The sequence below is a fragment of the Sphaerodactylus townsendi genome, linkage group LG10, assembly GCF_021028975.2.
Source record: "Sphaerodactylus townsendi isolate TG3544 linkage group LG10, MPM_Stown_v2.3, whole genome shotgun sequence".
NCBI classification, from domain to species: Eukaryota; Metazoa; Chordata; class Lepidosauria; order Squamata; family Sphaerodactylidae; genus Sphaerodactylus; species Sphaerodactylus townsendi.
In genome coordinates this window covers 44,017,728-44,044,430 of record NC_059434.1, presented here as the reverse complement: position 1 = coordinate 44,044,430, position 26,703 = coordinate 44,017,728, and the positions used below count along the sequence as shown (strand labels likewise).

Below are 26,703 nucleotides of genomic sequence, written 5' to 3'. Positions count from 1 at the left end.
ATCATTTGGGATAAAAATGATCATTCCAAATAAATCCAGTCTAAGCAAACAATACTATTATTTAAACAGCACATATTTATATTATACACAAGTCTGGCTTAGTTTTATTCCTCTTTGGGGCATGATCCAGAATCTAAGCGGATATCTAGCAACCCCAGAAATCCTGTATACAAAACATGTTAGGGAAGCATAATTTTTCAATTTTAAAAAATTACTCATTTTGGTTTGTTGTTGCTATTCAGTTTTGTTTTTCATTGTTTTAATGGGGAAATCATTACCAGCTCTGACTTTCCTGTTTTCCATCTCTGGATGAAGCGATCAGCAATTGCAGGCATCTTTCAAGTGACCCACTCTGCCACATCTGGCAGATGGAAGGAAGAGTTTCAATTGTACTGGCAAAGGGACTGCATTGTTCAGAAAATATAAAAGTGTACGATATTGAAAAGAAAACACTGAATAATAGTGCTTGGTAGAAATCACAATGTATGTACAGCAATGACAGAAAAAATACAGGAAAAAGTCTATTAAGGTGTGTGCTCTCATTATGAGGAGAGAATTAGACTAACACACTAAATAGTTCACATATCTGAAGAAGTGAGCTGTAACTCACAAAAGCTCACATACTGCTAGACATTTTGTTAGTCTTTAAGATGTTACTAGAGTCTTGCTGTTTTCTGTACCAGGTTTTCTGTACCTTAAAAGATTACAGTGCAATCCTATGGGGGAGAGGCTGAATCAACTAGTGGAACTGATGCAAAGCTGCACCAACATGTTTAAGGGGCATTCCCGCCAACATAGGAGGCAAAGGTGCTGGCGGCTGGCTGCTCAACTCCATGCTGTAAAGCCTGCAAGTTGGATCTGCCGAGATACAACTTTGGCATCCGATTGGATGCCAGCTCAGTGGGGGAGGGATGCGTCATTCCTGGGGGTGGAACTGATGTTGGTTGGTTTCTACCCAGGTTTTGTAGCCAGGTACGCTGCAGCCTAGGGTGTAAGTTCATTTATCCCTACGGAGGGCTTTCAAGAGGGTTTTTTTTTCTACATCCACCCACCCTTGAAAGCTCTCTGGAGTGTGGCAATGGAACTGTCTCCCTTAGTCTGTGGATTGGTCTACCCTAATGCAGAATTAACAAATAAAGTCAAATAAAACATTGAAAGTACTGGAGAAACTTCACTCACTGTCTCAATACAGCAACACTCTCACTGACTTCCCCTTAGAATTTCCCTTTGACTTCACCTGCTCAACTGTGTCTCAGGGATCCCCATTCTGGGATTGCTGTTGCGGGGGAGAGGGTTTGTGCCAAGAGGTCCAATGGCACCTTGAATGTTGATACCACATATTGGTGCCCAGCGGTTTGCATAAGAAACAGCCTGGTGGGTTGTTTTGGATTTCCCTTGATTTTTCTGAACCAAGACTACAAACCTCCAACCTTGGAAATAAACAGAAAACATCTACTTATTTAAATGGTTCTGGACTGCACCCTAAATTTCTTATGCTCTCTATGTTTTTATTTTCTATGGGAAGCAGAAATGCACAGGAAAGGTATCTGGCAAAAGTTCAAAGGCTATCATTCATTCTAGAAACCTGAGCCAGGTTGAAAAATAAAGGTGTGATTTTTCTAGGTATAGGCCCTTTGCTATCATGTACCATGCAGTAATCTTCTCATCTTTAAGTTTTAACTCTGGAGTAATCATTAACAATGCAGATACAAACATCAGAAGAATACTACAAATGAAAATGAACATTCTTCAGTAGCTATTAGATCCCAAGCATTACAAGGCAAGTGAATATTCAAATAATTTTTCTTAAGGCACAAAAATTAAATGCTTTACCTTGTGAAATCAGAAATATTTAATGATATTAGTATACAAATTCACTAGAAATTTCTTTGTGAGAATAATGTGCAGTAATATTAACCAAAGCAATGTCTTCCAACATTCATTAATATTTGCTATATTTTCTATTTCATATTGCTGATTCAGTTAATTTTCAAAAATGAATCTAGGCATCAAAATGGTTAAAAAAAACCTATCTATAATGTTATAGATTTATTCAAAGATGCATATTAAGTTGTTGGCACTTACTAATCTAGTTGCTAGATCAAAAAGTAGAATAAGTTTTAAATTATTGTGTTTTTATGGAGAAAATAGATGATAGAAATAACCAATTTGGTACAGGGCATTTTGATAATAAAATTCAGGTTCATATTAAGAAAGATACCTTTTCTTTTTTAGACATTTCTTAAATGAATTGGAAAGGTAACTAGGCTTTCTCAGTATTGGTTACAGGTTAGTATATTTAGAACAACTATGATTTTTGCAATTCTCATCTTTTAACAATGGTTTATTTTCAAAAGAAACCTGCTAGCCCAACCTTGACGGATATTATGTGCATCAAACAAAGCCTACAGTCAGAGACGTAGCTGGGCCATACTGCACCCGGTACGCATTCTGTGTTTTCCACCACCACCTCTCTGCAGCGCCCTGCCTGCCCCCCCCTTATTTTAGTTCAGCCTGGAAAAGCAGCCTGTTCCCTTCAGGTTGAAAATGGCCTGGTGGGAACTACACTTCGCATGAGACCCTTGGGCTCCAAGATTTCCTGGGAAGTATAGTTCCCACCAGGTGGTCTTCAGCCTGAAGGGAACAGGCCGCTTCTTTGGTCTGCACTGTTTCAATAAAGTACGTATGGGGGTAGGGGGAAGAGCCATCGGGGGGTGCTATGGGGGGAGGGCAGGGGTGATTTTCCACACCCCAGGTATGTGCCCAGTGCAACATGCACCCCTTAGCTCTGCCTCTGCCTACACTGCAGAAATGTTTCACTAATATTGCTGGCAAATGCTTTGGTTTTAATTCCCAAAGTTGCAGACAAAATCTTTTAAAAGTAGCATGATGGACTCAAGGATCCATGAATCCCTTGATCAGACACAGTTGTTCCTCAGTTGATAAAAATAAATCACAGATTACAATTTTTAACATTACTTTTTTTCTTGGAAAATAAAACACTGATCTCAATATCGCTTTAGTGATTTTGAACTGTAAACTTGGCTGTAATGCTTTAAACCACTTTAAAAAATCATATCTTTTGGAAGTTATATTTAGGCACAACAACAAACTATGGTTTGTCATTATGAAAACAAGCCTCAAGAGATCCTGAGTTCTTGTGCTTTTATCGCCACTTTCCCCTGCATATGGCTTGGAAAATGAAACCTTCCACAGTTCAGACAATCTTTAATTTAGTTTTTCATCCACATTGCAAAAAGCAACAAACGAGGGCTTACTTAGAAAGCAGATGTACACAATGATCTGGAGGAAGCTATTTTCTGATAGGTATTTATATACCTTGTATGGAAATACCACGCTCTTAGGAAACTACTTAAAGCCAAGCCACTCATAAGAAGACTTCCTGGAAATATTTTAAAATGCTAAAATATTTAATATTTAGTATATATTTAAAATAATTAAAGTACTTAAACTGTAAAATAGATCTCCATGGCCATTATCCTCCTGTTTCTTAGAAAGATACTACCTTACCTCTTATTTGTGTTAACACAATAGTTGGCAACAACAACATAAGATACTTTAAGAAATATCAAACTAAGAGAAATTCTAGAAATGATGCACCTGCTTTTTGAAAAACTGTAAGTGTAGTAGCATACTTAAAAATATAAATAATGGCAGAAATACAGCTACCAACTTAATTATAATTATGACAACAGTGATGTATAATAGTTCATTGTATATGAGCCATTTGTACATGAGCCATTCTGGGTCTCAAATGAGCGATCTATGATAAGAATCTTGAAGTCTACCAACAGACCATTCAAGTGGAGAGGTGCTATATTTCGATCAAATTAATTATTTCATCTGTGTTGAATATGGATGTTGGAATCTTCCTATGTCATAGAATGAGGTGTTGGAAGAAAATACCCCAAGTATACTTCTTTCCAACAATGCTAACATGAGTTTCCTTTTGTAACCACCAACATACAGAAATTCAGAAGGCTGATTTTTTGTGGAACACTTAGAAACCTACTAAGGGCCAAAACAGATGTGCTAGTCGGAGTTTTGCCATTAGAGCTCCAACAAGTTTTATTTTGCTTTTGCTAGCAGGCACACAGAGTTCAGACCTGGATAAGTCCTACGGCACAATGGATGGTTAGGGGCTTTAAGTCTTCTGCTCTACACCACGTTCCCAATTTGAAACAGTCCCTCAACCTTATTTGAGTGTTGGGGAAATGTACACGTATTTCAGTATTATGAACAAATGGAACAAACTAAAGAGAAACACAGAAAGTATACTAGACAAAATTAAAGCATTGTACAAGCAAAATATTTTACTGCTTTTTTCCCTCTTGGCAAAGGGTGGATAAATGTACTGGTTTACATACAGACTGTACATAAGCAAACCACATTTCATAAAAATGCACTATACATCATTAAAATATTGGAAGCCCACTGTTCATAAGAGAAAATAACCATCAACATTAATATAAAAACCCTTACACCTGAAGCAATAAATATGTGCGTCTTTTTCATGAATACCTTATATATTATGGAGGCAAGATGACACTGAAATGTCAGCAGTGATGAAAGCCTTGTCAAGAGATGTCTCTTGTTAATGTAACAATTAAGACTGTGACCTGAAACATAATTGCTCGGAAGTGAGTCCCACTGTTCTCAATTGGACTTAATTCTGAATAAACATGTTTAGGATCAGGCTAAAAGGCAGTTCTCTTCTTTTTTTGGAGTTTCAAAAATATTCACATCCCAATCCAACATTAGCATGACATAAGGGCATTTGTGCATGATTAGCTGTGCCAGAATGTTTATAAGGATGCACATTCAAAGTGCATCCCACTGAAAGGAAGATATTTCAGTCCACATCCAAATTGTGCCTGTGGTCCCTGATCCAACTACTGATATATTTGAGGAAGCCAGCTTCTGCCATGGTATATCTTTTCTAGATAGGGGTGATGATATAAAAGAGCAGCTTTTGATAGCTTCTGATAGCTATTTATGTTTACATTAGTCATCAACATCACAGAGGCAAATTTGCACACAACTTTAAATTCAGGATGATATTTTTACCTTTTTGATGTGCATTTAAACTAGCTCCTTTCCTTGCTGAAACAGTGATTTTATCTTTTTTCCTCCTCTCTATATTTCTCACTCCAAAGTCTTACAAAACTAACAGTCTTTTATCTAGGCTGTAATAAAAAAGAATATTAAATACCTTTGGTAAAAAATAGATATTTCACAAGATTAGAAAAGCAAATAATTATGCTGCAAAAAAGAGTATAAAATGTACACAATAAAAATATAAACAAAAATACTTGCAGGCCATAAAGAGAAGAGTAAAGCCACTTTCTGTTTCCATCTCTTTGTTCTTTCTGACAATTCAGTTTTGCTAAGTATTTGTACTGGGGATCATGGCAAAGTGTCCATTCTTTTCAACTTATATCTATGAAAAATTAAGCTTAGTCTGTAAGACAATTAACACTTTGATTTAGAATACAAAGGAGCTGCTGAGTGGACTTGAGAAATTCCAGATGTTCCAAATGGTAAGCCAGAAGTAACAGACCTGTAGAAGCAACATGGCAGAGTCCAGTCTTTTTCTGTCTTTTCTTATATTTCTAAACTTTAATCTTTTACAATTCAAGATGAATGAGAGAGATGATATATATATATATCTATTTGGAGGGGAAAACGTCCAAATTGGTGCCTTCTGCTCATCCTTATAGTGGGCCTTCAAGCAACAGAGCTTTTACATTACATATATGACCTTGGTTCGATTTTGTCTTTCTTTTTTCTCCCAGAGCTGTCAGTCATGATGATTTTCAAAGAAAACAGCTGAGATTATAGAAGAGAATTAATGCACAAGCCCCAGAACAGAATCAGCCACTGTTTGAATGCTCTGTAAAAGAAACAAGCACACCTAGCTCCTTTTATCCTTCTGTATTTCCTTTACACACACAGTCACATTCCTCATGATGTTCCAAAGGTACATCTGTCAGAGATTTATGCAGTCCTTTTACACCACTCCTGGGCTTCAGTTGCAGGACCTACAAGAGGACAGTTCAACAAAGCCTTCTGTTACATGAATAGGTATGATGATCATAATGTAAGAGGATATATTCCTACAAATAAAGCTGGAATCTTCTCCAGACATGTGCAATTTATGAAGTAATTTTCCTGTGACCCAACCACTCCATTTTAACATTTATTCTAACATTAACTTTCATGAACCAGAGCTTCCCTCATTAGATGCAATCTCATTGCATCTGACAAAGTGGGTTCCAATTCACAAAATCTTAAACTGGAATAAAATGTTTCTAGTCTTTAAGGTGCAAGTGAACTTCACTTTATGTTTGCTTCAACAGACAAACACAGATGTCATAGTAATTGTTCATAAAGGGTTTTTTTGTTACAGTTTATATATGAAAGGGGTATTGAACTGTACCTCATGGTATTTTTTGGTGACCTTGGTGGGGACACACTGGCACTCGGTGCAAGAATGCTGACAGCAGGCACAATTTCCACCACAACGTTTAACCAGCAGACAAAGTGGCCAAAAGATGGTGTCTGTTCGCTTCAACTCTTCCCGTAGCGACACCGAGAAGTTGCGTGGAGTACAGCTATACATTCGCACTTCCTCCTTCAGAAGGTTCAGATCGACCACTAAATTTTTTAAAAAAGCACACATTTCATGTCAGTTTGTTCATTAAGTTTACCAACATAAATATACATTGCATTATCCCTTCATTTTCAGTGACAGACCTGCTAACAACAGAACGGCGGAATGCCCATAGCTCTGTGCAGTGGTTCTTGTGCAGTATGGGACTTAAGCCAGCTGATTGATATTTCTTTCTCGAGCTAGTGCTTCAGCTTGGTAACCATCACTGGGATGGAGCCATGGCTCAGTGGGAGAGCATCTGCTTAGCCTGCAGAAGGTCCTCAGATCAATATCTAGCCATTCCAGTTAAAAAGATCAGGAAAAAAGGTGACGTGGAAGACCTCTTCCTGAGACTCCAGAAAGCTGCTTTCAGACACAGTAGGAAATATACTTTGATGGACTAAGGATTCAACTCAGAATAAGTCAATTTCAGATGATCAATATAAGTAGATCTTCAATTGTATTCAAACTACTGGATCTTAATTTAAATCATACTTTAAATCAAAATTTAAATATTTTGGGTGATGCAACTTGTCAAAGTTTGAACCAATATTCAGAGTCCACACAGAACTACCTGCATTTGGAATCTCAATTTCATCACTTGTCAAGATACATTAGTATACTACAGGAGTATGTACCTTTTCAGTATAATGTACTTTATATGAATAGCTTGCCAGAATTTTGACTTCTGAACTTTTTTTTGAACTTGTGTCATCAAGTCTTTGAAGTGAGAATTTTCCTTCATCTTTCCTTTCCGTTCCACTATCTATCTTGTCCAAAATATAAATATACTTTAACACACTGTAGAATATAAGACTGGATGAGATAATGTATATATATATTCCTTTAAAATGTTTACTCAGCTAAAATAAAAGGTTATATGGATCTACAAAGTGAACTGAACTATAAAGCCTATTAGAATGTGAAAATTTAAACACTCTTTGAACTGGGCTTCCATTCATTCATCATGTTTGACAAAACAGTCAAAAGACCTTTTTAGAGCAAGTTCAGAAAAGTTGTTTGCAATGGCAAAGTAATGATATGAATAAGAGCTATTAAACTGAAAACCAAATCTAATCCAAACAGGAAAATGTTCCTACTAGGTAGCTTCAAGTAAAAAAATTTCTCACAAATACTGATTAATAAATATAAAAGTTTGTAAGCATTAGAGAATTAATCTACCAGTGATCCACTAAAATTTGAAGACTTATTTGAATAACTGAATTTGGCTTTTGTTATACATATAGATCTTTTCTGCCATAAAACCTTTTATCATTTTCAAAATATATCATATTAGAGATGAAGACAATTAATGCAACCTAAAACATTTATCAGTTTACATCAAGACTGCAACTATGCTTACAATTAACAAAAGGAACCTAAAATATTTTTTTATCCTTCTCAAACCTACATTATCTTGGTAGATCTCCAGACTGTAACCAATCATTGCCTAGTTGTGAAATTACCACTGATTGACATTTTAAAATGTTTTTCAACTCTCTTTTTTCCCCAATTGGGACTCAAAGTGACTTATACAAGGTAGAGATGGCCATCTGTGGCCATCTACAAGATTTGTAGACATATCTACAAAAAATGGTTTCCAGGTTAAGCACTGAATTTGCACCACCGAACATCTGACACCCCTGAACACCCTAAACTAGCAGAGGTACAGAGTCCATATCATTTCAGTCTTGTTCCATCTAAAAAGGTAAAAGTGTAATAACCAGGTCATTACTGATACATGGAGTGATGTAACATCACAATGTTTACTAGCAGATTATGTTTACTGGGTGGTTTGCAATTTCCTCCCCAATCATCTTTAACGTTTGCTGCATGGGAATCCCTGAATTGGGTGAAGAGGAGATACAAAATGGCTAAAATAAATAAAGTTACATCACTGCAATTCTTGGTTATCTGTACTGCACATTACTGCAGTTCTTGGTTATTGGGCTATTTGCTAAGCCAGAGAGAACTGGGGAGGGAGAGAAGCAGAAGGGATATCTTATGCCACCCACACCCACCCTCCTCTTAGGGATTTGGACAACTCAGGAGACCTCCAACCCCAGTGGCCCTTCCTTGGCTCGGGTCAGAACCATTTTGGTCTGGAGGGCATGTGAATTTTCTGTGAGTGGAAAATGAGGCAGCCACGCAGGACTGACCCTGCAGGGCTTGGGGTGTGTGTCCCAAGGCTGCCTCCCTCTACTCCTGTCCAGCATGCCAGTCACCTCAGCCCCAGCCTGCTACAGGAGCCCGGCCTGAGCATCTCACTTATCCCAGTGGCTGGCCTGTGGCCCATGCCTTCCCTGCAGCCACTGCTGCCAAAAGGGCACATGTTGGGCAGTTCCCTGTGAGGAATAGTCAGACCACCAACCTCAGGGCATCTTTTCAGGGCTGGGCGATGCCACCTCTCTCCTGCCCACCCCCAGCCAGGGAACTTTGCTACACTTGCAGCAGTGCCTGGCAGCAGTATGGAGCAATGCTTCTTGGGGTGGGGCTGGCCAGATAGATCTGGGCTGCAGCCCTGATGTTCTGCCCCAAGAACTTTTCACTTACCAGCTGGTCCCTCTGCTCCAAAATTCCTCACCACCCCCATTAATGCTTCTATCAGTAGCACCCATTTTGGAAATTCCTACCTTAGATGAATTAGTGTTTTCTATTACTTCTCCCCCTTTTGTTCTACTTGCTGATCCCTCAGCAATGTCCCTTGGCTTTGCCCCTTGACCCAGGTTTCTCATTACCAGTTAGGTGGGACCTGCCCTAAGTGGGATCCACCCTTTGCCAGATTTGTGCCTTCCAAGAATTATATCCAGATTAGACACATTATGGTCAGGAATGGTATAAAAAGAAGTTTCACAAAACTACAAATTATTACTACATGTTGCCTCACAAGATTCATAAAATGTCCAAATGAAAAATATTTATCTATCCCAATCCTAACTTTCTTTAAATTGAATTGAAGGATCAAAATACTAACTTTTGGGTTCTTAGCATTTCTTTACATACATATTGCTGCCAAGAGAACACAATTAAAATGACAAAACCAAACAGAAATTAAACGATGGTATTTGCAGCCTAAGGTGTATTTTCAATTAAATTATCAACACATTCAGGTCACCAAAACCCACTCCTTTCAGTAAATGCATTTTTTCTCCAAAAAGACATCACACTGTATTACAAAAATCAAACATTTCATTTCTGTAACAATTCTACATGTCAACAGTTAATACCATGTCATCTCAATGGGACACATTTTCTGCCTTAGGCTATTATATTTCAGACTTGGTAATGCAGTCTGAGGGTGGTCTTTTAAAGATGGATGTGGCAATACTGGGATGTGTTTATTCAATGGAAATTCTATTTCAGTGTCTAATTAGAATCTTTTGCAAAGATTTATTCTGATAGCATTTTCTTTTTTGCAAGGGGCAAGAAATCTTTGTTCTGCAGGAGAGGCTTTTGTACAGATTTTATCCAATATTGGTTAATATATAGAATAATCTAAAAAAGATAAACATTGGCAAATAGCAGTATTTAATTTAATTATTTTTTTTAAAAAAAAATAGGATTTCAACATCTTCTCAGTCATAACTATCAGTTCTCCACAGATCATATGTTTAAGTTCCTTTATGTGTGTTTTAACAGATATTGTTGCACACACAGAGCTTACCATCAGTCACACAATGAGAATCCTTGTGGTGGCAGCTTCTGTAGAACCAACTTTTTAAAAATATGTAGTCAATTAAATCTCCAGTGACCAATCAGAAGCCCTGGTGGGCAAAGATTATCCCACCTGGTCATAAACACTAGATCTAGTTAGTCAGAAAAATGTTTGTGGCCGGGCATCAGTAAAGGTGTTCATAACCATTATCTTGGGGACCAGTGATATGGTCTACTATTGGTCTTATTCTCTATGAATCACTTCAGGCATTTATGTTCACTGTAAAGTGTCTTGACCGGGTACAAATTGAAGAAGCAGTGGGGCTACTCCACAAAGAACAAGAGGGAAATTTCAGCACTCTTTGGAGAACCCCTAATCTCTTCTACTGAGTGAATCATAATCACTTAACTCTGAACAGTTCCAGATATTCCATTCCATTTCAATGAGAGTTTAATAAAATATTTTAAACTAGTGGGGCCTGGCCACGCGTTGCTGTGGCTTATTGTGGTGAAATGGGAAAGGAACAGTAGGAGCAAATCAATTGCAGAGGCCAGAAGAACATGCTCATGGAAATGTGCAGGCTGATACTGTGCGATGTCATTGATGTGTGTGACTGCATCCTCCCTCCCTTCTCTTCCCTTGCATGGCACCCCTCCCCCTCCCATTGCCTCCCTTCCCTTTCCCTCTGCTAGAGTGGGTGGGTCATATCCAGATGCTGGGCCCCCTCCCTTGCATGCCACCCCACTCTCTCTCCCCTCCCTAACTTCTCTTCCCTTGCATGCCTCCCCCTCCGTCCCTTCCCTCTCCCACCATCTCTTCCCTTGCATGCCACCCCTCCCCCTCCCTCCCTCCGGTCTCTCTCTGCTAGGGTGGGTGGGTCATATCCAGATGCTGGGCCCCCTCCCTTGCATGCCACCCCACTCTCTCTCCCCTCCCTAACTTCTCTTCCCTTGCATGCCTCCCCCTCCGTCCCTTCCCTCTCCTACCCTCTCTTCCCTTGCATGCCACCCCTCCCCCTCCCTCCCTTCCGTCTCCCTCTGCTAGGGTGGGTGGGTCATATCCAGATGCTGGGCCCGCTCCCTCCCCTCCCTTGCATGCCACCCCTCACTCTCTGTCCCCTCTCTCACTTCTCTTCCCTTGCATGCCTCCCCCTCCATCCCTTCTCTCTCCCTCCGCTGAATGTGTATGAGAGTAGGTGTGCTGTGTGGTAGTAGTGGGTGAGGCACAGAGAGTAAAAGGTACTTGCATGTGAGGGATGGGGAACCCCACCTGATGTCTCACTCGGCAATGCGTGTGTTTCAAGTGCCTATGTACTGTTTTCACTGCTCATATCTGGCCATCTGAGGGCACGAACATTCTAAGGGTGACAGTTACACACAGGCAGCTTCATGGCCTGGTGCGCCAGGAAAAATATGTTTTACCTGGCTCAGGTGTGTTGTCTGACAGCAGGAGGTACGTAAGAACACAGTTGTGGGAATGAGTGTGTGTGAAATTTTCAGAGAATTTGGGCCAGCAGGTGCGGGGTTATTCTCAAAGCAACAAACACATGGTTCCATTTTTATATATATAGATATAATAGCTAAGGCCATGTACATACAATAAATATCCTTATATATAATTGCCTAAAGGTTGGACTGTCTGACAATGAACCTCTCGCCAATGTGCATGAAGGATTCACAAAATGAGTCCTGTGCACCCACTGGTAGGTTACATTCCAACCCGCCCCCTCCCACCTTCTCCCAACCCAGGAGCCTCCTCCTGCCCCAAACCAGGCAGGAGGAAGTTCCTGCTTCCCTGCCAGACCTGCCACCAGCCATCCAATTTTACCCTCCTTGTGTCCCAAAAGAAATCCAGGCTGGTGCAGAAGCACATTGTCCCACCATCCTCTCCCCACCTCCAAACAAACAGCAGGACCTATCTGACAAGGACCACAAGTGCCAGTCTTGGGTAAGTCCGGCTGAAGCAGTGACTGGTCTGGCGGAAGAAGGAAAAGGAGGCGTCCTCCACCTGCCCTCTCCTGTCTAGAGCCCATTTTATTTTAATTTAAAATGGGCTTCAGTGCTAGTATAGAATAAATATTTATCTGTAAGTTTTCTCAGGAGATTCAATATTTCTGTGCTAGAATATGAGGTCCAAAAACAACAAAAAAGGAAAATCATAAAACAGCTTCTTACCTCTAGATTTTCTCCCATGAATGTATGCTTTTCCAAGAAGCTGCCAGGCTGGTTTATACAGGTCTTCCAAATCTAACTGCCATCTGTCTGGTTCAAGGTACCTGATAACTTCTTCCACAGTACTAAATCCAGCCACAGCATTGTTTAGCAAGTCTAAAGGGAAAGCAGAAGGTGGTAACACCGTTGGGCTGGCAGATTCTGTCTGATGCTGCAATGAGACAAAGATTGTAATTAAAAACTGAACTCTGCTAAAGCCAATCTATTTGGAAGATCAAAGCCTACAAAATAAAAAAAAACCTTATTTAGTTAATCAGAGAATATCAATAATTATAATTAGTCACTATTTTTTTTATTAATTTACCTTCAACTTTCATTACTCAGTTTCTTCCCAATAATTTTGGGATACAAAATGACAACTTGTACTGTTTTGCTGAATGGTAGATGGCATATCAGAAATTATTAATTGCAATAGCCTCAGGGGAAAAATATACCTTTGCTAAAAACAATTAGCTCCCATAAAAATGCTTATATACATATGTAAGGCTGTATTTTAATATTAGAGAAAATGGTTTTGACAAATAGATAAAGAAATTGATCTCCAGAATTTGTACAAGTATTATATGAATGAATCAACTGTCAGTATTCTCAACAATGGCAGCCTACATTTTAAAAGCAACAGTCATACAAAAAGGCCATATTTACTGAACAGTTTAAATTTACTCAAGACTTCTGCTGACATTATTGATACTTAAACTTTATAAACATGTTCAATATTTGAATCAATCAGAAATATAGAGCAAAACCTACTTTGACTAGGGAGATACAATACTTCGTGGTTACACAGTGAGGCAGGCCTAACCACACAACCGAGCTTCCCCATTCCTGTTGCATCTCTTGGTTGTTGGTTGTGGACTGAATCGCCAACTGCTACTAATACCACCATCATTAGTTATCTGTTCTTGCCTGGTATACAGAAAAATTCTGCTGCATTTCAAACTCTGTCTCAAGTCCCTGATGCTTCTCAGGTCCTAACCTTGTCCTTTCCCTGATGTTCCTCAGGTTCAAACCTTTCCCTGCGGTTTGACCACAAGGAATGCAGGTTAGAAAACACAGAAGTGTGTGGTGTACAGACCCTGGTCCAAATTTCCATACAGCCATGACCCAGTATTTTGAGGCCAAGTTCAGGTGGCTAAGGCATAACAAGGTAAAGCTGAGTCCAGGCAAGGCAGGAGTAATGTTTGTTCAGAAGGCTGATGATTGGGAAGGGTTGAAATCACTTTCTACTGTTGGAGTGGAGTTGACATTTGTAGAACAGATTGAGGATATTTATGGGCCCAGTCTTGCTGCATGAAAAACAGCTACAGTGACATTTTTGTTTTCTTTGGCATTTCCTCACTACCTCTTATTAGCCCTGTTCTCTATTTGTGTTTTTTATATGTTTATATACTTTATTTGTGTTATTTTATATATACTTGTATTTTAAATGCTATAATTTTTAATGTTTGCCATCTTGGAGATCCTGAATTGAGTGGAAAGGAAGCATATAAATACTACAAACAAACAATCCAAGTCTGTCCTGGAAATGTTGTTTAAGATAAGGCATTTTTTAAATCCCATAAAAAGCACCAATCTCAAAATAATGTTATACCTTTAGATTTATTTTTAACCTTATAGCTATAATATTGTTGCAAGTATTCATGTGACTTCATCCATATTTTAAAAGCAATGAGGACTACAGTGATGATAAAAAGTATGTTGATGATTTCTTAAGACTCCATGACCCAGCGCTACAGCTATCCTTTTATGATTTCTTATGGTACATACTTTTTCTCCTCTCACATTCTCAGATCTATAGGCTACATGCTGCTTTATTTTTTTGGTTTCCATAGCTTGAAAACTGGGAGGGAACTGAATCAACCATTTTACATGACGATTGATGACAAGACATAGATACCCCTATGAAAGATAACATTAAGTAAGATTCAGGCTTCATTTCATCAGATCACATAGACAGATGTTAGAAGATTATATAATCCTGCAATTTAGTCTTCCATTTGCAAATTGGTGACTAGCAAGTTATTTCTTTAAAGCTGAGTTATGAATAAAGGGCCTTGAAAACAAGGCTTAGCAAAACCAGCCTGAGAGCTTAGAGCACATTCCAGAGTGGATAATAATGGGCTAGATAGTCCAATAATTTGACTCAATATTAGGCAAAGGGTTATGCTCATAAACTATGAGGAAAGCTGTTTAGCGAGGATAAACTGACACGGCTGTGAGCTGAGCTTGTTTTCCTTTCATGGGCAGGCTTTGTATCTGTAAATGTTGAAGACTAACCTGCTGAATAGTTATCTGAATTGGTTTGCTTCATGTCTCATTATGGGGGTGGGGAGTACATACCCATTATGGGTGGGGAATTCCTGTCAAGAATTCACAAACTGTTCTTTCACACATACACTCAATCTGTACGTGACAAAAAATCTGCAGTGATTCTAAATCACAGTAAACTTGCAATCATGTAGATTATGAAAGATTTAAACATGATTGAGACGCAGGAAAGTAATTTTCTGATCCTTTATCAGTGCTGTGTGCACAACGTATAAAGCTGAACAAACAAAGCTCTAATAAATGAACCATGTCACTTATAGGGATGAAGCACACTTGTAGAGCTTTGCAAAATGCAAGAATATTAAAGGAAGTGGCAAAAGAAACCTGAAACACTGGGATGATATGTGATGACAGAATTGAAGTTTTTTTCTTTCCCCCCTGTATGTGGAGTGAAGAGGGATATTTTCTTCCTTGAAGGCAAGACAAGTACTGATTTGCAGAGTGATTTGCCCAGGAATGCTGGGCATGTAACTTATTGTGATTTGAATGTAATGTACATGTGATTATCCATGCTTAAACCTCAAATGGAATCAGTTTAGCAACAGCTGTCATAAATCATATGAATGTTGCTTAGATGATACTCTCTCCTTTTAGTGGTCTTAATTTAGCAATTAACATTAAACTATAGAACTACAGAAATCCTTTGGTGTAGGTAGCAAAAAACAACAACTGGTGGTAGTGACATGTATCTGGTTTTAAAATAATTCCTTGTTTCAACTGAATTATAGTATTATGTGAATATATTTTATGTATCCATAATGTTATTTTGGACTGTATACAATTAAAGCAGTCCAAAAGTATGATTTTAGATTTTTGGATTTTTTTGAGTACAGTGTGCTTTTATATACTTTATTTTATGTTGTAAGCTGCCTTGAGCTCTGTAAAAGAGAAAGACAGCTAAAATATATATAATGGATAATTAAGTAAAAATATGCAGGAATTTGACTTTTACTGAACCAAAGGACAAGGAAGCTCTGATGAGGGCTGTTCCAAAATGCCTACAATGTTACATTGAGAGGAGTTCAGTCAGACAGACAAGAAAAAGAGCTGGAAAAATTGTCCTGCTCGTGCCTCTAGGAGCTCCTGGAAGAGGTAATATACATGGGTGGTATTTTTTTTTTAGATTTCCCAATCATTCACACCCACACCTACTGTTCTTCATAGGTTTATTTTAGGGTTCCCAGTCTCCAGCTGGGGCCTGGAGTTTTCCCTGAATCACAACATATCTTCTTCTTTCCAAACCCCACCCTCCACAGGAATGGCTTCCAAATCTCCAGGAATTGCCTGAGGTGGAGATAGCAAATTTAGTTCACTTACAAGCTTTAAAGATCTATCAGCAAAGTTCAAAATAGTTTGGGACAATGCTTTAGAATATGTTCTGTCACCAACCTCTCCCCCCCAAAAAAACCCCCCCAAAATCAGATATCCAGAATTGCAGACAAATCATGGTGTGCCAGTGGTGACAGGACCAGGGAAGCACACTTTTTGATTTAAACACTTGGCTCTAGTACAGCAGTTGTTAACTGTGCTCTCATAACTGGACTATGTATTAATAGTATGTTAGTTCTAATTGCATTCAAAGCAGCAGAATCATTTAAAAACATGGGGACTCTTTCATAAAGTAACCAACACGTTGAAGAAGAACAAACACTGTACTTTATTTTCACAGAACTATAAATGAACTGTAGCCCGTGACAAAATCATTGGGGGATGTGGTCAGCCACAACTGAAGGACGCTTTCCTTTTACTACCTTTTAAAAACTACACATATGAATAAAAATATAGAAAACTTTATCAAACAAAATCAAACTAAGTGGTTAGCCTGAAAGTGCTTACAGCGTGTTTGTTTTTCTCAGATTTCACACAGCAGCCTTCTTGTGAATATTTTGAAGGACCACTGGGAAAGAGTGATGGGAGTATCATATTCCACAGAAAGGATGGAGTCATCACTGACCACATGATCACAACATCAAATGGAAAACTAATTGTACCTGACATGTCCCTTTTAGACAGCATATGTTCCACTAGATTTATTATCGGAACAATTAAATGCCCATTTATGAAGTTTGCTTCATAAGGCAACTACATCAAGGAGTGGCCAACAACAGATCCATGAATTATGTCATCCTTGAGGCGGTATACATATATTTGAAGAGTCTTTATAGCACATTTTAAAAGATATATTTCATATGTATATAAAAGCCTGTGACCAATATTTTCAAATTGCTGTGCAATTGTATATTTAAATAGTTTATATTGCATTTAATTGTTATAGGATTTTTACAGTATGAATGTATGCAATCTCTTCTCCTATAGTCACAGTTTCCATCAAATGGTACAGAAAAGCCCCATTCCAATTTTTCCTTATTTCAGACCAATAATTTCCTAATATTCTAGAAAAAGCAATGGTTATCTATACTTTTCTATTTAAAATATCTCAGCTTCACTTTTTGGCTTATAAACCCAAAGTAACATAATTGGCTTTTACAAACCCAGAGTCACATAATTTTTAAATTGTTTCTTTAAATGCAAGAAATATTGCAACTTATTACAACAGCCCTGGTGACTAAGCCAGATCTAGTCCACTACTTTTTTACCTGAAAGTGACCAATTAGATGCCTCTGGGTGCTTCATAAGCAGAGCATGAAAGTGATGACCAACTTCAAATGTTTTCAGCACTGTGTATTCATAATTATACTATTACTGGTTCTGCAGGCAGTTTTCTCCAAAATGGCTCATGGTTACTGCTACAAGTACTGTCTATCAAAACAAATCAAAATCCTTTGCCCAGGTAGTGGTTCTTCTTCACATCTTGTAGAAATTTCATGCACAGCACAAGTATTCTCTTTTGGCTGTCTTGAACCTGCCATAAATCCACTGGATGATCATACACTAATTTTAATACTAAAGGAGTGTGAGATTACCATTACCATTATCTTCTACTGATTTGTCTAAACTTCTTAAAAAGTCATGTAATGTAGGCTATGACCACTCTGACATTAACAGTGTTATAACTTTTGTTTACATCTCTTGAATCTGCTTACAAACTTCCTGACTTCTAGTACTATTAAAAGAGATATTCTGCTCCATATACTCTATTTGTCTTCAGTCTTATCTGCAATTCTGTTGGTTGTTAAAGCTCTTCACAGTCCGGAAAAGTCTTTAGGGCAGCCCCATGTAGAACAAGTTACAGCAGTTTAGTAGTGCAGTAATTTAACACAGAAGCCAAATTATTTGTAATAACAACTCCTTCCTCTTAATGGAGTCCAATAGGAAGGAAAGAAAGAAAGAAAGAAAGAAAGAAAGAAAGAAAGAAAGAAAGAAAGAAAGAAAGAAAGAAAGAAAGAAAGAAAGAAAGAAAGAAAGAAAGAAAGAAAGAAGTGTGGAAGAAATCTATCAGGCAATTCTCCACCTTCTAACTGCACTAAAAAGCCATGAATTGATGATCTTTGAGACATCTAATGTGCTCTTGTCCTCCAACATTACACCTATGATTGCTACATTCAAAAACAATTGTACTTTAATCACAGGACTGGAAGTTACAAACCATCATAACAAACCATTATAACAGTTTAACAATGATTGCAACAGTGCACTAGATCAGAGGCAGAGCTACCAAGGGACTTAGGGTGCACATTGCACAGGGCGTGCACCTGGGACTGGAAAATTGCCCCCCGCAGCACCCCCCCCCCCGCCCCACAGACTTGCCTTCATGAAACTGAAGGCTGGAGAAGCGGCCTGTTCCCTTCAGGCTGAAAATGGCCTGGTGGGAACTACACTTCCCAGGAGACCTTGCGAGCCCCAGGGTCTCCTGGGAAGTGTAGTTTCCACCAGACCATTTTCAGCCTGAAGGGACCAGGCCACTTCTCCAGCCTGCACTAAGGTAAGGGGGGTGAGGGGGGCGCCGCCGGGGAAGGGGGGCACGGAAAACACAGAGTGCACACCAGGCGCACCCTGGCCCAGCTATGTGCCAGGAAGGAATGGGGGAGATCTCTCCTGTCCCTTGCCTGGTGCAGTCGTTATCTCCATCTGAAAGCAGGAATATTCCATTTTCTGAAAAAGAAAGATAATATTCAGATCTGCAAAAGGATTCCTACCTGAGGCTTATTAGTGATCACTGCTTGTTGGTGAGAGAAACAATTGGCACCTTTTTTCAAATACTAAATCACATTTCTAACAAGCTAGACTTTTTACAACAAGTTCTATGTGGGTTTAAAATATTCTGTACACTTCCCTTTGCCACCACAACATGATTGTCCTCACTGGGTCAAACATGCAACTCCTAAGGGGAAGAAGGCTCATTTTCTGTTATGTAATTCAGTGGCTTGGAAACTAAGAGACAGAACCATTCAGAAAACTAATGAATAAGAGAATAGTAGTAAGTGTAGTTCTTGGATTGGAATTAAAGTCACTGATCTAACATGAACAAATCCGTTACTCTATAAGACTACTAAGATTTGAATGACGCCATTTGTGCTAATTTGTGCTAATTTTCTTACTAATTCTGAAGCAGGGTTAAGAATAATGTTAACTTTTAGTGACCCAATAATTCCATTGAATTTATTCAAGGTGCCACCTTTAAAATATTCCCTACTAGAGTGTTTTCTGATGGTCATCTCAAACCTTTATTTACTATTCCTTGGCCTAAGAGCATACCACCCTTGAAATTAGTAGCCTCCCCTAAGGCAAGAAATTATTCATGACAAAATCCACAGACACTCAAACTGATTTTTTTCTGACACTACTCCTTAGACTATCCACCCTTCTTTGTATTCTAAAGAGGCAGTGAAAAAGATGAAAGCTTAAGAAAACAATACCACTGAACCAAGAAGAGAATGCACTGTTCTCTTTAGATCAGCATAAATCCTATCTTCTTAAACTACAATCCCTCTCGAACAGTGTGAGCCATTGTAAGTACACCAAATGAATCTGGCAGGAAGCATTTGATCAGAACCAGAAAAGGAGTGAATGATTTTTTTTAAAAAAAAAGGTTCCAGAGGAAGTCTGGAGAATCTTTACTTATAATCTGTTCTGGGTAAGTTGTTTAAAATGGTTATTAAAGATAAATTTACAATGAGCCTGTCCAGCTCATTGTTAACACTATCAAAGAATTTCAAATGCATGGATAAGAGTGATCAGTCAGGGGTCTGCAACCTGCGTCTGTCCAGATGGTCATGGACTACAAATCCCATCAGCCAATTGGCCATGATGGCAGGAGCTGATGAGATTTGTAGTCCATGAACATCTGGAGAGCCGCAGGTTGCAGACCCCTGTGCTAGATATTGGGTGGCTCAGGCCACGCTTCCATGGAGCATTCCTCCAGCCTAAGTATCGTTTTGTCCTATGGAAAAGCCACTTAAACAGGATGAAGGATCTGTAGATTGGAGGAAATCTTCAAACTTGATCCAAAAGGAACTGTGGGGTATAGTTTAATAATCAAACTATCAAACTTTGGTCTGCAGAGCGGCAAGACAGAAGTAGGATGCACCCCATTACATATTTGGACTTCAGAAATGGTTTTGACAAAGTATCTCACCAAGGAAAGGGTAAGAATTTTGATAGCTTTCTAGTATAAAGAAGATGATGATTAAAGAGTGGCAGCACATTATGCTTTCCTAGCATTTTGTGTGGGGGTAAAGAAAATGAAGAGAGACAACTTCTCTCTTTGTGGTAGAAATAGAACCCCTTTGCTCCCCATGATATACAGAAGATTCAGGACAGAAACATGGATGTACTCTTAAAAGCATGATCAGCTTGCAGAATTCACTGCCATGGGATGTGGTAATGGTCACTAGTTTAGATGGATTTAAAATAGGATTAGACAAACTCTGTTGGGTGACCATCAAAGTTCTTTGGAACTTTCTTAGTCCCACCTACCTCACAAGGTGTCTTTTGTGGAGAGAGGAAGGGAAAGAAGTTTGTAAGGCCCTTTGCGTCTCCTTACAGGAGAGAAAGGAGGGTATAAATCCAAATTCTCCTCCTCCTGATATGTTTCCAAGGAGCCTTACAATCTGCATGCAACAACCTAATGGTGGTCCCTTCCTCAAAGCTGCCCAGCTGCACTCAACCAGGTCCAGGGGAATTGTGGCTCTGGTTCCAGTCTGGTGGAACACTCTGTCAAGTAAGACCTGGGCCCTGTGTGACTTAATGCAGTTTCTCAGGGCCTGCAAGACAGAGCTTATGGTTCCCCCAGGCTTATGGTTTACGACAACAACTAGATCTGACTGACTGACCTTCCCTTCTCCTTTTCTTCTCCTTTTTTTCTACAAATGGTTATGGGGATTATAGTTAATTTTTGTGAATGTTTAGTTATAGTTAATTTTTGATAGCATTTGGTAGCATTGATTATAGTTAATTTTCGATAGCATTTACTTCTTAATATTTAATGTTGATTAAATATAATTCTAATGATTTATCTATTGACCTATTGTCTTATTGGGTTGTTTTACGGCTTTTATCAAATTGATCATTGTAAACTGACCTGAGCTTACTTGGAAGGGATAGTAAGTAAATAAAATAAAAAGTAGAAATAATATTGGGGCAGTTATACTCATTAGGGAGCATGTCAAGGAAAAAATATTGTTGAACAGAATTCAGTTGCTTCAGAAGACTCAGGAGAGATTACCCTGAGATGCAGGATGTCTGCTTTTAATTACTGTTGGGTGAATGATGGACCAGTCCTGGGAGCAACTCTGGACCATTGAAAAATATCCAATTCATTTTAATAGAACGTACAGAGTCCTAAGACCACACAGATGTTACACTGCCTAAGAAGTAGGCCCTCATGGGTAGTAAAATAAGGGGAGATTATGAATCCTATTGCTGGATTGTTTGATGGACAAGCACAGTTGCTTAAATGCTTTCCATTCAAACCACATTTAGAAGTCTTTCCTTCTCACCTTGCAAGCTGTAACAAATGGCAAATTATGATTGAGGATGAATCAGTGGACTTTCAGGGACCAGATCCTCTCAAAGAAGTAGACACTAAGCTGGTCTGGACAGTAACCTAATAAGAGCTTGAAACCACTGTCTCAGCCAACAGGGGTAAATCAAATATGATCTCTGTGCTGTTTTACATTTTGCTTAACTTGGGAAATTAGAAGAAAATACCACTTAATTTTCATTAATAAACAATTAGCCAGGGTTTTTACCCTCAGGATTGGGGATGCCTGAGTCAAGAGAACCTGTTCATTTGACATTTCTAATTTGACTCATGAAAGGGGTATTTGAACACTCCAAATAAGTTGGGTTTTGGGCACACTTTCTACATTAAACATGCTTGTTTGATAGACATATTATCCTTGCCAGCAGTACCTTAATCTTGATTTCAGCCTTGGATTGTTTCATCTCACTCCTACTCTGACCCAATGATTCATCTGATAGCAAGGGGACGTTTCACAGCTTCAAGAGTGATGCCCACCTCCCGCACCCTGCCCTTGATCTCTCCACCAACAGCGAGGATAGGTTTGAAAGTGAAGCAGAGGCAGAACTGGCTGACACGTACAGCACTGTGGACGAAGAGGACAAGGCAGCTCTCAGTAGGAAAGCATGAGGCCACCTAGATCTGCTAATGGAAGACCAGCTGGCCATGCAAGTGCACCAACCTGACCAAAAAGTGTCATCCAGCAATGACAGCTCCTTGGCAGGTTCATCTTACTGGCCCTCTGGTGATCCTGCCCTCTTGAAGCATGCCTTTAGCACCCACGACAAGCCCCCCTTCCAGCCCACCTTCCCCGTTGGACCAACACTGCCAAAGACTCTGCTCTCACTTGACCGAGCGCTGAAGGGCAGCTAGATCACCAGTTGTAAGTAGCTCATAGAAGCAGCACTAAAGGATGAAGCATGATGATGCAATTCACCTGCCCTGCTCAGTAAAGGAGACACTGCAGCTGGCTGATTCTCTGCAAAAGGCAGTGCATTGCCATGTCTCACTGCCGCTCTCCCCTGGACTTGCGCCCTGCTCCTGAATCCTTATTACTTTCTGCTTGTCTCTCAGGACTCTGGACCTCAGACTAGCCCTGAACTGCTCTTCTGGACTACGCTATATCATTTGCTGATGAGTCTTCAATCTGGGACCACACCCTGACTACCATTTCTTTCTCGCGTTTTGGACTGTGCTAGTTTCTACCATGCTAAGACCTTGGACTGTTGATGTCTTATGCTTGAGCCTTATGGCCCTCCCTACTGATTTTAGGTTATCTCTTGAAATATTCTTGGTCTTGCATTATCTTTCCTGTTTATATTTGTTTTGCCTTGATTCAGTACTGAAAAGATATTAGTAGCATTCTTATTATTCAAATGTTAGTCCATTTATGGGGTTGTTCGGTACTGTAGCCATGTGACTTGGGCCAGTTGGTTGTAGAGATGTGCCACCATCAGTGCAGACTGAAACTTATCAGATTTGATACAGTCTCTTCCACCCCTACTCCCTATTTCCAAGCAGTCTAGGAAGAGTCAATCAGTAATGTAATTCCTGTCAAAAAGATCCCTATAGAGTGTGTGGTAGATGGAATAGTTTAGCTATCCAATCCTAGAAGAAAAGGAGCCTCTGTATAAGCCTGTTATCAGTCATTGCCTAGAAAATCACATTCAATGGTTTCTTACATCCTAACATCAGAGGAACAATTAATCAGTAATGTTCATCATATTCATCAAGATAGTTTCAGAGGATAGCCATGTTGGTCTGTAGTAGAACAGCTATATTTGAGTCCAAGAGTACCTTAGAGACTAAACATTTCTGAGGTATGAGCTTTTGAGAGTCAAAGCTCCCTTAAAGGTTTATACCTGGTAAATCCTGGGGATCCTTAACATGCTATCAGTCCATCAATTCTCATTGTTCATGAACACTGCAAGACAGTATATATTAAATACAACCAGCAGTAAAACCTTTTATCTTACCACTCAATCACGTGGGATACAAATATATGACTAAAGATGGCGCCATTAAAAGTAAAACCCATGAAAATCAGTCACCAGGTAAATATAGAACACTGATCCAGGAACAGCCTTTAGCTTGTACCAAGTCCTTCAGTTAAACTCCAAAAACCTTATAAAATATTATCATTCCAAAGCTTCCTAATTCTTTGAATTTTGCTTTTCTTAAGTTAGTTTTCTTCAGATAACAAAATTCCAGATGAAGAATTTGTACACAGATAACCATCTCTTGGAACATGTCTTTGGATGAGATACATCTTTGGTGCTTTCTGTTTAGTTATCAGTTCAGAAGTCCACTTTATTATTGGGGTGCTGTGTGGTTTCCGGGCTGTATGGCTGTGTTCTAGCAGCATTCTCTCCTGACGTTTCGCCTGCATCTGTGGCTGGCATCTTCAGAGGATGAAGATGCAAGTCACAGATGCAGGCGAAACATCAGGAGAGAATGCTTCTAGAACACAGCCATACAGCCCGGAAACCACACAGCACCCCAGTGATTCCGGCCATGAAAGCCTTCGACACTTTATTATTACTTTACAAGGTCGAGACCATGCTCACAGGCTGTGATTTACTCAGCTATAATAGGCTTTTTAATTGTTTTCCAGTGTAATAACAAGAATTCCATGCAAAAAGGTCATCTGGTATGGCATAAGAAATGATAACAGTGTGTATTAGAATGTTCTTTACACTTTTACATTACCTGAGTTTAGCAACATGCTTGTTAGGATACATCTCATAGGGTCAAAAAGTCTTACTGTTCCAGAAGGGCATATAATACCCCAAAACCCCTCCAATATACTTTTAAAATATAAATTTTCTTTACATATATGCATTTCCAGATATTTATGTACAATGCAGAATGGGTTTTGAACAATGAAAACATCCTAAACAAGAGATGTCTTCTTTTTCAAATGAAAGGTTCCAGTGATTTCAATGTGTATAGCATAGACTGGAGTAACTTTGTACTGTAAATTATCCAGGGTTTTTGTCTCAGTAAAGTCTGCTGTTCCTGTCAAATTCTTTTAAATATAACTTCACAGATAAATTTTCCGTAATTGAATTGTGAGTAGACACATATTTTTTCTTTTAGGGGAACTTGGAGGATTCTCTTTAGTGCATTAATATTCATTTCTTACTATACAAAAGCTATAGTGTGAATAATCAGAATTCCTAACTTATCCTGTTAGAGATATGTGCAAGGTGAAAAGGTATCTTATCAGTTATAAACTAGCTGTATACATTTAAGCTTAGGAAAGCTGAGCATAAATCTTTTTGAAGTTTGGAAGCCAAAATATTTTGCACTTGTTGCTAGGATACAAAAGGTAATAACTCCGCATTCTTTGGGAACAATATAATGTATGCGTAGGGTGGAAAAGAACTCTAAGAAAATACCACATTTACAGTGTCTCTATAGGTGTTAAACTGCTTAACATAACAGCATCTATGTTATCACCTACTGCAGCTGTTACAAGTGATCATAGTGCTTATCTTACCCTTTTGAGTTGGACATAGAAACTCACAAAGAAAGACGTTTAACCCATTGTTCACAACTTCCCTCTCTCTGTGCACAAAAAATTCACAAGCTGAAAATTAATTTCATGAATCTAACTGATTGGGTTGAACTCTGTTAGGAGCCATACATATCTTGTTTTCTTCACATTGCAACAGGATTACTCACTTGAATTTCATTTCATTTTATTTTATGATTTTACATTTTATGTTTTTATTACTATTGATTGTTTCCTGATTGCTTACTAGACCTATATGACAATCATTAAGTGCTGTACCTTATGATTCTTGACAAATGTATTTTCTTTTATGTACACTGAGAGCATATGCACCGGAGACAAATTCCTTGTGTGTCCAATCACACTTGGCCAATAAAGATTCTATTCTTGAAGAAGCAGTGCAAGATAGCATGCTTAATACAGCACTGTACATCTTCTATTAATCCTGGCAAATAGAAAAACTTGACTTTTTCACTATCACTATGTTATAAAATGTAACATTTTCTATTTGTTTTTAATTAATGAAAAACTGTAAGCTAGGAATTTGAGTTCACTCCTATTAAAATTGACTTGGTTCTTGAAGTCCACTGTAGATCATATTTGTGAAACACTTGTTTTATTACAGAGGCCACTCACATTTAATCATACACGTTAATATTTCCTTACAGTTGCATTATTACGTGGACATAAACAGTCTCTTACAGCCAGTGTAGGTCTAGCACAGGGGTCTGCAACCTGCGGCTCTCCAGATATTCCAGATATACAAATCCCATGGATGTTCAGATGTTCATGGACTACAAATCCCATTGGCCATGCTAGCAGGGGCTGATGGGATTTGTAGTCCAGGAACATCTGGAGAGCCGCAGGTTGCAGACCCCTTGTCTAGCAGTATATCTGACTATCAAATATTGAGTTACACTTTTTAACATTAAAATACTGGACTCCTCAACAGTGTATCATTATATTCACTGTGGAAAAAGTTAGTCACATTTAAACAGCAAAAAATCCTTAAAATAAATTGAACATGCAAAGGAATTCTCATCCATTAATGCTGTAGCTTCTTACATTAACTGCATTCTATCCATTTCCAGGGAATAAAAGCTAATCTCTGTGTGTGTGACTTTCATGCAGCTCATGAAAATGTTAACTGAAATACAGCAAGGATCCTAAACAAGCCTTGTAACTGTCATGTAAAAGAGCCCAGGAAGGAAGTATTGACCAATTTATCCAGGTGTATTCATACATTTGTAAGTGGATTGATGAATGCTCTCTTCATCTTTACCTTCTGGCCAGTTAATTAAAAGCTACTTAACAGCATTATATTTATTTACTCTAGTTTTTAAACAAAAAATGCAGTCTAAAGGGTTTTAAAACAAA

The 26,703-nt window shown here is 38.8% G+C and overlaps 1 protein-coding gene across 2 annotated transcripts in view; it reads right to left on the bottom strand.

Moving 5' to 3' along the window:
• Positions 1-4,314: 4,314 nt before the first annotated feature.
• PDGFC (platelet derived growth factor C) overlaps positions 4,315-26,703 on the bottom strand; it is a 118,274-nt gene continuing 95,885 nt past the window's right edge. For both annotated transcript variants that reach the window (XM_048509929.1, XM_048509928.1), the window contains 3 exons: positions 12,503-12,710; positions 6,461-6,678; positions 4,315-6,062 (listed from right to left, as the gene is read on the bottom strand). In XM_048509929.1, coding sequence (XP_048365886.1) covers positions 5,946-6,062; positions 6,461-6,678; positions 12,503-12,710 — 543 coding nt within the window. In that variant the 3' untranslated portion in view covers positions 4,315-5,945. The remainder of the gene's footprint in view (positions 6,063-6,460; positions 6,679-12,502; positions 12,711-26,703) is intronic.